Source organism: Pithys albifrons, chromosome 3, assembly GCF_047495875.1.
Source record: "Pithys albifrons albifrons isolate INPA30051 chromosome 3, PitAlb_v1, whole genome shotgun sequence".
NCBI classification, from domain to species: Eukaryota; Metazoa; Chordata; class Aves; order Passeriformes; family Thamnophilidae; genus Pithys; species Pithys albifrons.
Genome location: NC_092460.1, coordinates 9,534,471 through 9,547,627, shown reverse-complemented (window position 1 = coordinate 9,547,627; position 13,157 = coordinate 9,534,471). Strand labels below are relative to the sequence as shown.

General features: G+C 36.0%; 1 protein-coding gene across 1 annotated transcript in view; it reads right to left on the bottom strand.

Moving 5' to 3' along the window:
* CFAP20DC (CFAP20 domain containing) overlaps positions 1-13,157 on the bottom strand; it is a 66,944-nt gene that overhangs the window by 24,511 nt on the left and 29,276 nt on the right. Inside the window, 1 exon segment of the mRNA XM_071549694.1 lies at positions 10,330-10,661. Coding sequence (XP_071405795.1) covers positions 10,330-10,661 — 332 coding nt within the window.

The window sequence follows — 13,157 nt, the reverse complement described above, 5'->3', positions numbered from 1 at the left end:
ACTGTATAAATTTTCAAATGAATGTCACTCTGCTTTTGTTTTTATCCATTGGTTGAATTGTTAATGTAACTCTAACTGTCATATCAAACTTGATCCACAGGCTAAAGTTGAAAACACATACTAACCATTTCTCAGTTTGTGCTTAGGCCTCACATAAAACCTTGTAATAAGATAGTTTAAGGTCACCCTGCTATGGCATCAACTTTGCTTCAAGAACTCCGTTTTAAAGAAAAACTTTCGCATTTTTAAAGGGTCCACATAGATTGCTGTTTCACAAATGATCAGGTTTAATACTTGAGGAATCTAGTTTGGGTTCTAAATGGAACTGCAAAGCATTTCTGTTTGAAAAGTGAATCCAAGCAGTGACCAGAACTTCAGAGGATTTAGATTAGTGGAATATTTATAAGCCAGTGGGTTGTGAGACACTAGAACAGTATCCTAAAGGGGGACAGAGCTTTGATTCTAGCAAAGAGAATGGAGCTTTTAGATCAGGAGTGTCCCTGCTCCCGGCAGAAGGGATGATCTCACAGCCTGTTTTGCTGTGAGAAGCTACTGAGTAACTGAAGAGCTCAGGAACACTCACAGGTCAGCAGGACCAGTGACATGAGCACTGCTGGCTCTTCCTGCTAGGAAATGTGATGTGTAATGTTTTAGTGTGTCTTCCAGGGGTACAAAAGTCACATTACCACCAGAAGACATACGGAAATATTACACACTAGAATCATGACTTCAAGCTCCTTTGCTCTCTTCCTAGGTATATATGATACAAGGTACATGAGGATGACAGAAGATAGAAGGTATAAGAAGATGACAAGCAGTTTGCACAGCTGCCACCCCTTTGTTACCTCTGGCTTTTGAGGTCCAAGCTTCATTCCTTACTAGTGTGATTAGTTCTACCATTTTTAATCCTAAAACAATACAGGGTGTTTTCTTTAGACCCTTTCTGAATGCCTGTTACCAGCTCAGTCACTATCAGTCATTAGTTCACTTTGTTACCCTTGGGAGCCTGCTTTGCTCTGATGTATCAGCATTCTACCAGATGTAAGCTGCTCTAACTTTTATCGATCTTACTGAAGATGCTGATTTCCTGTTAATTTTTCTATATATAGACCTGCAGTTATTTGATTATTATAAGAGAAGCTTTGGCTTATCTTTCTTATCTCATATAAGCAGCAATTGGTATGTAGTCATTAAACTGACAGCATAAACTGGAGCTTGGCAGATAAAAGCCCTCATCACTGAAAGAACTTTTTTCTCGTTCTCTTTTTAATAAAAACAAAATATTGCCCAAACCTGCTTGCCTTTTTCTTTACATCTATGAAGAAAGGGTTTTTGAATTTTTACAGCATAGTTCTAAACATCTGCTGTTTCCCCCCCATACCTTATTTCAAATTGTCATTCTGGTTTTTTTTTCTTGTAATGGTCTCACTCTGGAAATACCAAACTCAGCAAGGAGAAGAGATGTCATGTCGTTTTTCTGGGTTAAACATCCCATACAAAAGTCTCCTAATAAAGAAGAAATAGTTTGGACTATCTGTTCTGCCAATTCAGATTGCTACTACCAAAAAGCCTCTTTACAAATTTTACTTGGTCTTAGTTGATTTTCAAGGAGAGATTTTGAAAACTGAATTTGAAATTAAGTTCACTTTGTAATTCAGGAGAAACTTTTGATGTAAGAAGTAATTTTGCAATACTCATAATTTTGTCTAAAATTAATATTTCATTTAGTAATTAAAACCTTATCTTGTCTATTTGCATATCCTTCCCTTACAATAAAGTACTTTTATTAAGCACTTAAAACTTCTCCTAGATTGACAAAACCTGTTGTTTAAAGGATTTTTTTCCATATATAATGACATTTGCATTCTTCTAGGTTCAAATGATTTATTCCCAATTGTTTGAATGTAGTTGTACGTGTGGAAAACTTTAATTACCAGCTATCTACATGCCTGCAATATTACCCAGAGGGCTATACTTCTTTCTTAATTAAAAATATTTGAACTTAATAATAGAGAACTCTATTAAAATATGAATAAAACATTGCAAGCAACCAGGTCCTTAAAGTGCATTAAGCAGTTGGCAAATCGATTGGAGGAAGAGTTGGTTAAGCAATTTTTTTCTTTACTAGTCCTCTGCATGAGCACAAAAAGAAGGGTCAAAGAACTCCGAGGAAGGGCTTCTGCATGGGGAAATTTTAATACTTGATCAAATCAAGTATGAGAGCTAAATATGCCACATACTTTAATCTTATATTTTGTAGCAATAAAACAAAGTCTGTAGCTTCTGAGTTTCTGTACATTGATAATATGATTTGTTCTTGAAAAAATGCTTACAAGCAACAAATGACATGTGCAATACATTTACAGCCATAAGTGCAGTATGTTAATAACCCCAATGTCTAATTTAGTAATCAACTATTGCAATCTACTCAGTCTATATTTAGCTGAGTTCTACAGGACAAAGTTGATGCCTGCATTAAACACTGATAATATCTTTTAGGAAAGCAATCAATGTATCATTCATTTGTTATGGACATATAGATTTCAGTTATTAGTAATAAAGACAGTTGAATTTTAAGGGTAACAATTTTCAAAATGGGTAAAAAAAATCAGGAAATAACAGAGGAATAGATTTCATCACAAAAACATGAATAGTTACTAGAACACAGAAAAATTAAATTCCTGTAGGTTATACTAGGAGGGAAAGGGAAGGCAAAATATAAACAAACTTTATTACACACAGACAGATACACGGATACCAACATATTAAGAAATGGAGAATCAGATTATCAGTATCAACTGGGGGTTTCCTATCACTAGAAATTACAGAAACATTATCTTACTTCTTCCAAATACAAAAGAATTCATGCATTACATTATTTTACATTTTCTACATCACTAGTAGCAATTCTAATGTCTTTTCCAGATCATAAATACACAGAACATATGCTGCTGTCTCTACTTTTTAATTTTTTTGTTCTATAGTCTTTAAAGTCACCAGCCACTCAAGTTTTACATTACCATAAAGTATCAGCATTGTTTCTGATTTTCACTTGCACTATTGTATTTCATCCCACTTGCTTCCCCCTAATCCACTTCCTTCCCAAAGGAAAACAGTCTCCACATCCTTCGTGGAAAAGGATGTTCTGTTTTTATCAAGAAAAGCACAAGGTCTTTGCCAATCTGATAAACTACTTGCAGAATACAGGAAGAGATATGCAGAATTCCCAGTCTGAGAGACACAAAATGCAGTCCCTGCACCAGGACTAAACCAGCCTCATTCCACAAAATGCACTAAGGCATCAATGGCACGGCAGTCTGTGCAGAGCTGAACACATGCTTTCCTAGACACCAGCCTTTAATTTGGTGCCCAATCTGGATTGCTCTTCCTAGCCCAGCACCCAGATTTCCATACCCACTACAAGGCTGTCCATCTTCAGCTGCCAGAGAAGCCCAAAGCACACAGGTGGAACCATTCAGTGGGATGCCCCTGCCCCAGGAAGTCATCACTCCTGCTTCCCCCTTCAGAGGCTGCTAATTAACTGTATCAACAGGTCACAGAATTGCTATAGACTAAAATTCCCACCGCAGAATCACAGCACCCTTTTCTGATGGGAATAGTGACTGCAGTATCCTGCAGCAGATGAGACAAGCTACAAGGACAGAAAACACAATAATGATGGAAAATATCCATGCCCTTTATGTAAACGAGGCATATATAATTCTCCAAGACATTACTGTAGGTAAATTTTTCCAAAGAATGCATAATTGCTTCAGAGCCCCCCGCAAAGGAGAAGCATCTATTCTTTTGGTCCCCAGAGGTGTGCAATACCTAGTTCAAGATATTACAATACAAACCCCACTCTTACAATAATGATCATGCGATAGTTTGATTCAATATCCTTGTGTTAAAATGTAAAAAAAAAAAATCACAGAACAGCAATCCTAGGAATAAATACCATAAAACTTCTCAACTTGTAGAAGAGACAACTGCAAAGGAATATGATGTACAATTATCAGGTAGGAAGTGGCACTGGTAAGAATATTAATTAAAAAAAAAGATTATTAATTGTTTCTTATAACAAACAGAAGAATAAGAAGACACCAGGACTGAGATAATGCATTCAAATAAATAAATGAAAATATGTACTTTTTCCCCCACAAACAGCAGTTAGACCCTGAAATTCACTGGCACAAGGCAAAGGCCTTATAAGATACAAAATAACCTACAAAAACCAGTGGCAACAGTTATTCAACACAATTCAACATAACATTTATTCACCACAAAGACAACACCTTTCACTGAACAAAGTGCTATGCTAAGGGCTGCTGAGAGGAAGCCTGCAGGGTGTGCTGGTGAGAGATCTCCAGGTGTTCTCTGTCCCGGCACTGTCACTCTCCCCAGCCACTACGACTGACTGCTGGACAAGTTGTTGTCCATGTGAGCCTTTGCTCTCTTAGCAGCTGACATGAGAAAAAAAGTCTCTGAAACTTGTGGAAGAAGCTTGGCATGTTCCACCGTCAGATACTCAAGAACAAATCTCCACTCATAACATATTTAGAGGTCACATGTTAGGAGATACGGATCTGCAATAATTCCTAGCCCAAAAGAATTCTATCCAAATCCTTGGAACATACTGTCTCATTTGTCATTTACAGAATACTCTCAATCCTTAAGCTCCAGTTCCCAATTCAAAAGACAGTAGTATAAGATGAAGAGACTATTAGAAGATATTTAAGCACGCAGCTGGTTGAAGAAAAACTTGCTTTTTGAATAACTACATGTTTACATATGAAAAATCCATGAAGAAAATAATAGGAATAAACAACACCTTGGTGAATGCAACAGTTCTTTTAGCAGCTTGGTAATTCAGCCTGTGGCACAGCTTTGCTGCTGGCTCTCAATCACATAATTTATTATTGCTCAGGGCTGTCTCAGAGAGACTGTGAAGTACCCAGATTAACACTCTTTCTATGGTCACTTGTTAATATATCAATTCAAAATCTGTCCATTTTCCTTAGCAATCTTTCAGCCCCAAACTACTTTCTAACTCACGTATTTCCAAAATGTGAGTCGCTCAATGACAACTCTTTTTATCTATAAACCACTGTGATTTGTTTTATTTGGAGTATTATTTTGTGTGCCATAAAAACCTACAAAATCAACTTTCAACAGACTGAGCTCAGTAAATGCTTTTATGATGAAACCAGAATATATCTAGATGAAAGACATACTATTAATCACTTCATGCAAATGGGTATATCTAATATAGCTTCTCTATACAATCTAGTAATTTAATTTCAAAGTAAAAATCACTTACATAAGTCTGTGCTGTCAGACATGAATTTTCTTTTGAGATTTTCCTGAGAGACATTTTACTGATGGAACTTTCTAATTGATCAGAAACTGCTTCATATCTTTCAGTTTTTTCAGATCCATTTCTAATTGCTTTAAAGAAGTTATATTTGCTTCGAGTTGGAGAAAGAGAAAGGACAGGCTTTAAGCTTCCCTGAGAACTAATAGAATCTGCTTTTCTCACAGTGAAACTCTGTGGTTTTGGTAGGATGGTCTCATCGAGGTTATAATTGCTGTGTTCCTTATTCTTCCAGTATTCATTTTTCCATGACATTTCATTTAATGGTAATTCTTTAAAAACTGCTGAATCAGATGTTCCTTGTCTGCAGTGGTTGATCTCAAGGTTCTCAGTACCCTGGATGAGTTCATTGTTGTCATCCTAAATTTAGGAAACAAAGCAAGGGCATTTGGTTCCCTCTCATCATCATCATCACACAATTCAGTTTTACATAACCTGAAAACATTTCAACAATCTCTCTTTAATCTTGGCTTCTTTGGCCACTGCACTGACTGTAACATAAACATATTCTTATATCGCAAGTAGATTAGTCTTTTCAAAATGTCAGCCCAAATTTAGAATGCTGGTAACCTCCCAAACCAGTGTCTTACATGATAATCATAATTTCAATACAATTTATTACAACTGTAAACCAAAACTAAGCAAAGAGTCCACACCAATGATGTCTTTCACTGAATTATTAATATTCCGTATTTTCACATTGCATCTTCAACTTAAACATAGAAGGAATAACACCTGCTGAGATAATTTTGCTCACCTCTGGTGCCATCATATGGCACTGAATATCATATTCATTAACATTTGAACATAATTTAAAAATTTTAGAAGTTAGTCTGTTATCCTTATATTCACACTTCTAACAATGTTTCTGCAAAATATCCCATGAATCAAGTGCACGATGTTCACTCATACCCCATCTCAACAACAAACAGCAGGACTGAACAGATGGAAAGAAAAATAATGGGAAAGTGCATCCAGTGTTTGCCTCAATGTTCTTTTCTCAAGGAAGAAAGGATGAGAGAGGCCTCATCTTCATCTCATGATGCTGCTCCTCTGCCATATGCTGCCACACAGGATGTGAGACAGTCTGAACTACAGGACTCAGTAAGCCACTGAGATCTCATCTGCAGTGTGGCTCACCCAGCCACGTGCAGTCCTGCTGCACATGGAAGTGATCCATGTCCGTTACTGACTTCAGTGAGTCCAGGACTGCACAGAATGAAATGTACATTCAAGAAGATAATACCTCAATTTTATTAATCACACATTTTGGAAGTTTATAGTTTAATTTCCACAGTTATTTCTTTGAAATAGTAATCTGTTCTTCTGTCTTTTTCATGGATTTTTATTTGTCATGTTATCTTGATGTCTGTGCTATAAGCCCATATAAGGTTAGATTAACTTAAGATGGAAGATTACTAAAGCAAACTGTATTTTTTGTCCTCACATTAGAGACACATGAGTAACTGATTTATCTGAAGCTTAAAACCCTCCCACCCTTCCAGGTCTCTTTTGGCATACCTATTTAGGTTCTAGTCTAATTTGTTGAATAATAAACCATGAAATGGTGACAGAAACATCTCTCAAGCTTGATTAACTATAGCACAGCATATGTAAACTAAAGATGAGAATGATTTTCTTGAGGAACGGGCACTTCCATTTGTGTCTCATATTCCTTGAAAGGACATGCAGGTGGCAGTTCTGGATACATAAAGCTGGTTTCTCTTGTTTGGTTGTAATTTTAAGACAATCATTCTAATGACTCTGAAGGGCCACCTACTAGGAGCAGATGGGATATAATCTCTCTGTACAGTCAATAGTGAGGTATCAGTGAAATTATCTCTTAGCCTTTGTAAGGGCACACTATCTTATTTAATCTTATTTATTTATTCTTTGAAATATTCTATTTTTTCATTGAAGGCTTCACTGATGGACATGCCTGTTACACTTAAAACAGTGTTTTTGACAGTGCTATGTGACATGTGGTCACACCTGCCACAGCTGCATAACTGCTGCAAACAATAGGAGCTCTTGGTTTTGTTCTGGGTTTGGCACAATCCATAAAGGCTGCCATGACAAGCTTAATCATACAAAGTGTCTGAGAGAAATCTGAGCTGGAAGTATGGACATTCACATAATTACAAAATAAGTCACTTGATGGTGAATGGTTCCAACAGAACAAGCAATTTTTATTCTTTACTGATTATTTGACTCTGTTAATTGAAAAACAGCATTGAACTATTTCGGTGACTAATCAGTAACCACTAAAGGGAATTTATACATAGTTGTTGTTTTCAGTTTGCAAAGATTTCTTCTCCAAAAGCCGAAAGTTACATAAACCGTCTAATTCTAGCACAGTTATTGTGCAGATCTTATGGCTCTCAGAACATGCAGCAGAGAGAGTTCATGTCCACTTAACTGAAGGAAATACTGACATAAACTGAAGGAAAACTTTTAGCCTTTTAACCAGTCTGAGATATTTAATACAAATGTATGCAAAATCTTCCTATTTGTTTTAATAAAAAATTACTTAAGTTTTCCAGGAGAAAGGCAATTTACACTCACATCCAATTATTTAAATTGTAGATTGAGATATTTGATACAGTGCAAGACGACATACATATCCATGTGTGTTATACACAAACATAGTTTATTTGAATGTCAAAGATAGTTGTAATAATGATTATGAAAAACATCAATAGTGTAAGTTTAACATATATCTAAAAAACCCCCAACACTGCAAGATTCAGCATAATTTGGTCAAATAAATATTTCACCACATAAGTGAAGTAAACTGGGAACCATCATGCTTCTGCTAGGGAATTTTGATAATTTCGCAAAGATACCTTAAACTGTGCTAATACATACAATTAAGTTAGCTATGATGGCTTTTCCAAGATCCTCTTTCATGTATTTCCCAGGCTTGAAATAAAACTATTTTCTAGTTTACCTCTGTAATGCAAAGTAGAGCAATCTGAATATTAAATTTATCAAAACTATCAGTATAAAGCTTAATTAAAGAAGGAACACAAAATGTATTTGTACAAGAAAGAGGATGAATATGGACAAAATATGTCTGCTAAGTAATTTGTTGGTTCAGTGACTTCTTTCACATGAAAGAAAGGCTTAACTATGAATTACTAATGTAGTAGACTGAGAAAAACAAACTCTTGATAATTTGTTAGCATGCCTAGATTTGTCTAATGTAATTCTAGCTCTGTTAATCTAATGCATCTCCAGCTGCAGTGTTGATATTATTTAATGCACTTTGCATCCAAGGATAATTAAGGAAACAATGGCTGCTCCCTATCACACCTCTGGCACATAATCAAAGCAAAACTACTTTTAGTTTATGTGATACCTAAATTTTTTATAAGGAAAGAGAGGGATATTCTATACTCTCTTGCAACAACCCTCCAGAATGGCCACCAATGTGTCCCAATGTTCTCCTTGTGCTGTAAAAGCAGGAACACTTGACTACTGCTTTCTCTTTGTGTGCTTGGCACTGGATCTGTGGGGTAGGACAACAGCATGGAAGGTCAGCTTCCTTCTTGGATAAAGGCTTAAACACTAGAAAAATTTAATGATAAATTTAGCTTTTGATTAGTTTATAGATAATTGTCTGGCTTTATAGTTCCAGGTGCACTGTGTTTTGAAAGACACTCTTATTTCCACTCAGTTGTCACAGCACAGCCTTTACTGCTCCTTCTTCACAAATTTTCCTTTGACATTTTTACACTGTTTTGAAGATCTCTCCTCCCAGAAAACCCCCAAAACAAGCCAATCAAAAAAACCCCAAAAGTCAAATTAGAAACCAATGAAGCTGAGCACATGACAGTCCTGGAAAGCTTTCATAAGTCTTCTGGAAATATTTTCTTAACAGTTTCTACAGTAACCTCTCCAGCTTTTCATTAACTTAACAAAGAAATTCTTTGAAATCCAAACAGTTCCACATCTTCAGAATGGATCCGATAAAGCACTGCTCAAGAACTACCAGCTTGACCAAAACTGTTATTTCAAAGTTCCAGAATTTCAGAATTAAATCAAAGTCTTGTGGATTTCTGCTGATAAATACTGAACTTCTCCAAATAATAAGAAAACCCCCTTAACTACAGAAAACAACTGAGAGAATTTTTATTTCTTCTAATCAGCATCAGCAATTTAGTTTCAGAAATATGGAATATAGAACAGTTAAATTCAGTCCATCTTGCTATTATGTAACTTGGCTACATTTTATTTATCAGCTATGAGCTACAGATTCAAATCCTAAGCAAAAGATTTTATAATTAAAAATGAAATATACTAGAATGTTCATAAAGTTACGAACTTTAGCAATTACTGTAATGACATAATGAAATTATTCCATGCATTAACATTTCAGAGAATTTCTATATAGTATCAGCTGACACTTTCATTAATTTTATTGCTGAAAGATTTCTGCATTGCAAAAGAATTAAAGTTACTGATGCTGACACAGCTCAGACAGCATATAAAGCAGAAATACCAATAATCAAGTGGCATTCAAAAGCTGAAATTTCTTGACTCACTTTCAGCAATGTCAGTGAGCAAAAATAGTCTCCACTGACATTTTAAAATGCACAAGGAAGTCTTTCTTACTGCACTTGTAAGCAACCATAATGGACTTGCATCTGAATCAAATCTGTGATCAGGCTTTCCTAAAATCTCTTTTGTGGTAATGATGCACAATTCTCACACCTCTCCATTAGCACAGGGGCTGACAGAGAGTTGGGTTTTGTCCACTAATTACACAGGGTACACCTGCATTTACACTCCTGCACCCAGTTAGAAACAGCAACCTGACAAAGACAAATCTACCTGTAGGTATATGGGGAAAAGGTGATTTATCCTCTGTCTAACTTGAAGACAGAATCTCATCCTGGGTGTTCTAGGATGAAGACTGCTTTATCAAGCACTGCAGGTACAAAGTGGCCTACCTCTTCACTGCTGTCAGCTCCTTCACAGTTATCTTCAGTGGGGGTTTTCTCATGTACTCCATTACTGTCTGGCTCCAAATCCAAAGGGAACACACGACATTCTGGTGACAGATTTGGAGACTTCCCATGAGGAGCTGATCGAGGTCTTGACAAAAATGTGAAAATCTCTTTGTTATTCACTTGGTGATCACCTGTTTCACTGCTGTGATGTTCACCAGAGGCATTCTGGGCTGAGGGTAAATTCTGGCAGGCTGACTCTTCCGTAGCTACAAACTGCTCACACCCATCCAACTGAATGTTCTTGGTAAAACGTCCTGGAAACACCCATTCATCTGAAACACAGAGTGTTTATTTCAATGCCAAATATGCAAACTGTCTGCTACCCTTATCATGTCTATTTTCTTGGGAAGTTGTACAGCAAGGTAAGTTTTTCTAGTATAGAAGCACTTGCCTTATCAGACTTATATAATTGGTAGAGTGACGAGGATGCAATGAAAAAGATCAGGCTCCTTTCAAGGTTAATCAAAACACCTCTAGATCACAGCTCAGAAAGTACACAGGCTTTGGTACACAAGATGCAGGCCTGCAATTTGCAAACCTGAAACTATTTAGTTGTCAAGATTTGAGACCTGCAACTGAATTTTATTCTAGGAAAACAGAATGGTGTTAAATTTGGCCATTGATCTTTTTCTATAGGCATTTTTTGTGGCTGACATTTAAAAAATGAACACACATTGGTGGAAAGTTCATAATATTACAATCTGCTGCTTCTTTATTGCTGAAATTCTACATTTTCTTTTACGTCCAGAACTTATGGTTTAAATTTCAATCTCAAACTACTGCTCTGATGAAAAATAGTGTGACATGAAAAATGTATGAAGATATCTGTTTCACCAAGTTTCTCTGAACACAGCCACTACTAATCTGACAATTTTAAAACAAACAATAAACTCCAGAAATGGATTTAAAGATTGAGTGCACCAGATACACATGAAAAGACCATTTTTATATTCTTATTGTTAACTTATATTTTACTGTTTGGAATGATGGTATAGAAAAAAATGTCAATTTGATTGATTAAAACCAATCTCAAATAGCATCTGAGAAAAGGAGAATTGCTCAAGTATGCAATACTCCCTTATCTTCATTAAAGGTAGTGTGGTGTGGATTATTCACTAGATATTGAAACTTTCTGGCTCCATAAAACAAAGTTACCATCACCCATATTAAAAAAGCCTCAATAAAATATACTAAAAATGTAATAATAAAGTTAACTCTGCAATAATAAAATGCTTGCCATTACAAAAGACAGTAGGTTTACTGTGGTATTTTAGTTTTAGTTTTGTTGAAGTTACTACTTCAGGCAGATTCAGGGGGTGGGGGGGCTAAGTCTGAACCACCATAAATGAAAAGAGAAAGAAGGAGACACCAGGAGAAACAGCTCTCTTCTTTATTGGGTTGCTGGGATTTTTCCAGTTTACTGAAGACAGGTAGTAAAGCTACTGAAGTCCTGTTAATCTCCAGGAACCAGTGAAGAGTAGGGAAGTGACATATCTTATCATGGCTTGCACCTCTTTGTTCCAGAAAAGACAGTTTTTCGGTCTCTACATCAAGACCATCCATTGTCAGAAATCCCCAAGGCTTTTCAGGTAAACTCTTGCTATATTAGATAATCATGCTGGTTTCAAACAATCTAGTAAACCATGCTTTTAATTAATATAAGACTTGAAAGAAGAATAGGCAAGTAACTCCATTTATTTTACAAATATTTTGGGCTAGTTTTTCCAAGAGCCTCAAGAAATGAGGGAGATTGTCCAAAAGTTTTAGGAACCACTTTTACTGTGTAAACCCAATGACTTTCGGTTCTGATCAATAATTGCATATTCTTCAAAGAAGGATACTAGAGTAGAATTCTCCTGTCTATTACCATTCGAGATCATGTCATGCTCCTCTGATAACACATTTTTTGTAGTCAGGCAATTGGAATTACATGTGAAGGGTGGTACACAAATAAAATAACAAAAATCATATGAGAAAACACCATATTAATCATAAATATTTCACAGATTTTATGCTTTCACTGTATTTTACTATCTATATAAGCTGCCTTTTTAAAATAATCATTTCCCCTATAAAAACAAAATGAAAAGAGGAATCTTCTCATGAACTTTACAATGAAGGTGAACACAGTATTAGGATGCTCAAGAACAAAGACTCCAAAACATTTTATCCACAGTTGACTCTGTGATCTAACATGATTTTAAAACTCTCTCACATTACATAAGTATTTTAAATTGCTCATTCATTTTACTAAGAGGATCTGGTCCACCAATCCTGAAATTACTTTGAATGTCTTTGGCCCTGGAGGAGCTGCCACATCTGCAACTCCAGAAAGTGCTATGCAGAAATGCTACAAAAATGTTACTTTTCCCCAAACTTCAACTGGACAACTCTCCTATCTGCAGAAAGATCTTTTTCCCCCAGCTCTTCTGGTCGTTTAGTCTGAAATGCTCTGTACTCTTTTTTCCTAAACTTGCTACATTTTCCAAAACAAACAACAAAACCCCCTTCATAACTTACCTAGCTAGGAAAATGTTTGTATTTTTTCCTATCTCACCACTCTGCAGTCTTCTGACCAGTTTGGCACTCACCCTTCCACAGTTTAACTGAGACACATTTTACTAGGTTTGAATGGCAGCGGCTTGACTAAAACCAAGTGTATAACGTACACTTTAGTATTCAGAAGGTTTTTTCCCCTATAATGAAATTAGATTTGACAAGGATCATGCTTCCTTTGCAGTTTACAAATATCCACTAATAGCTCAGAT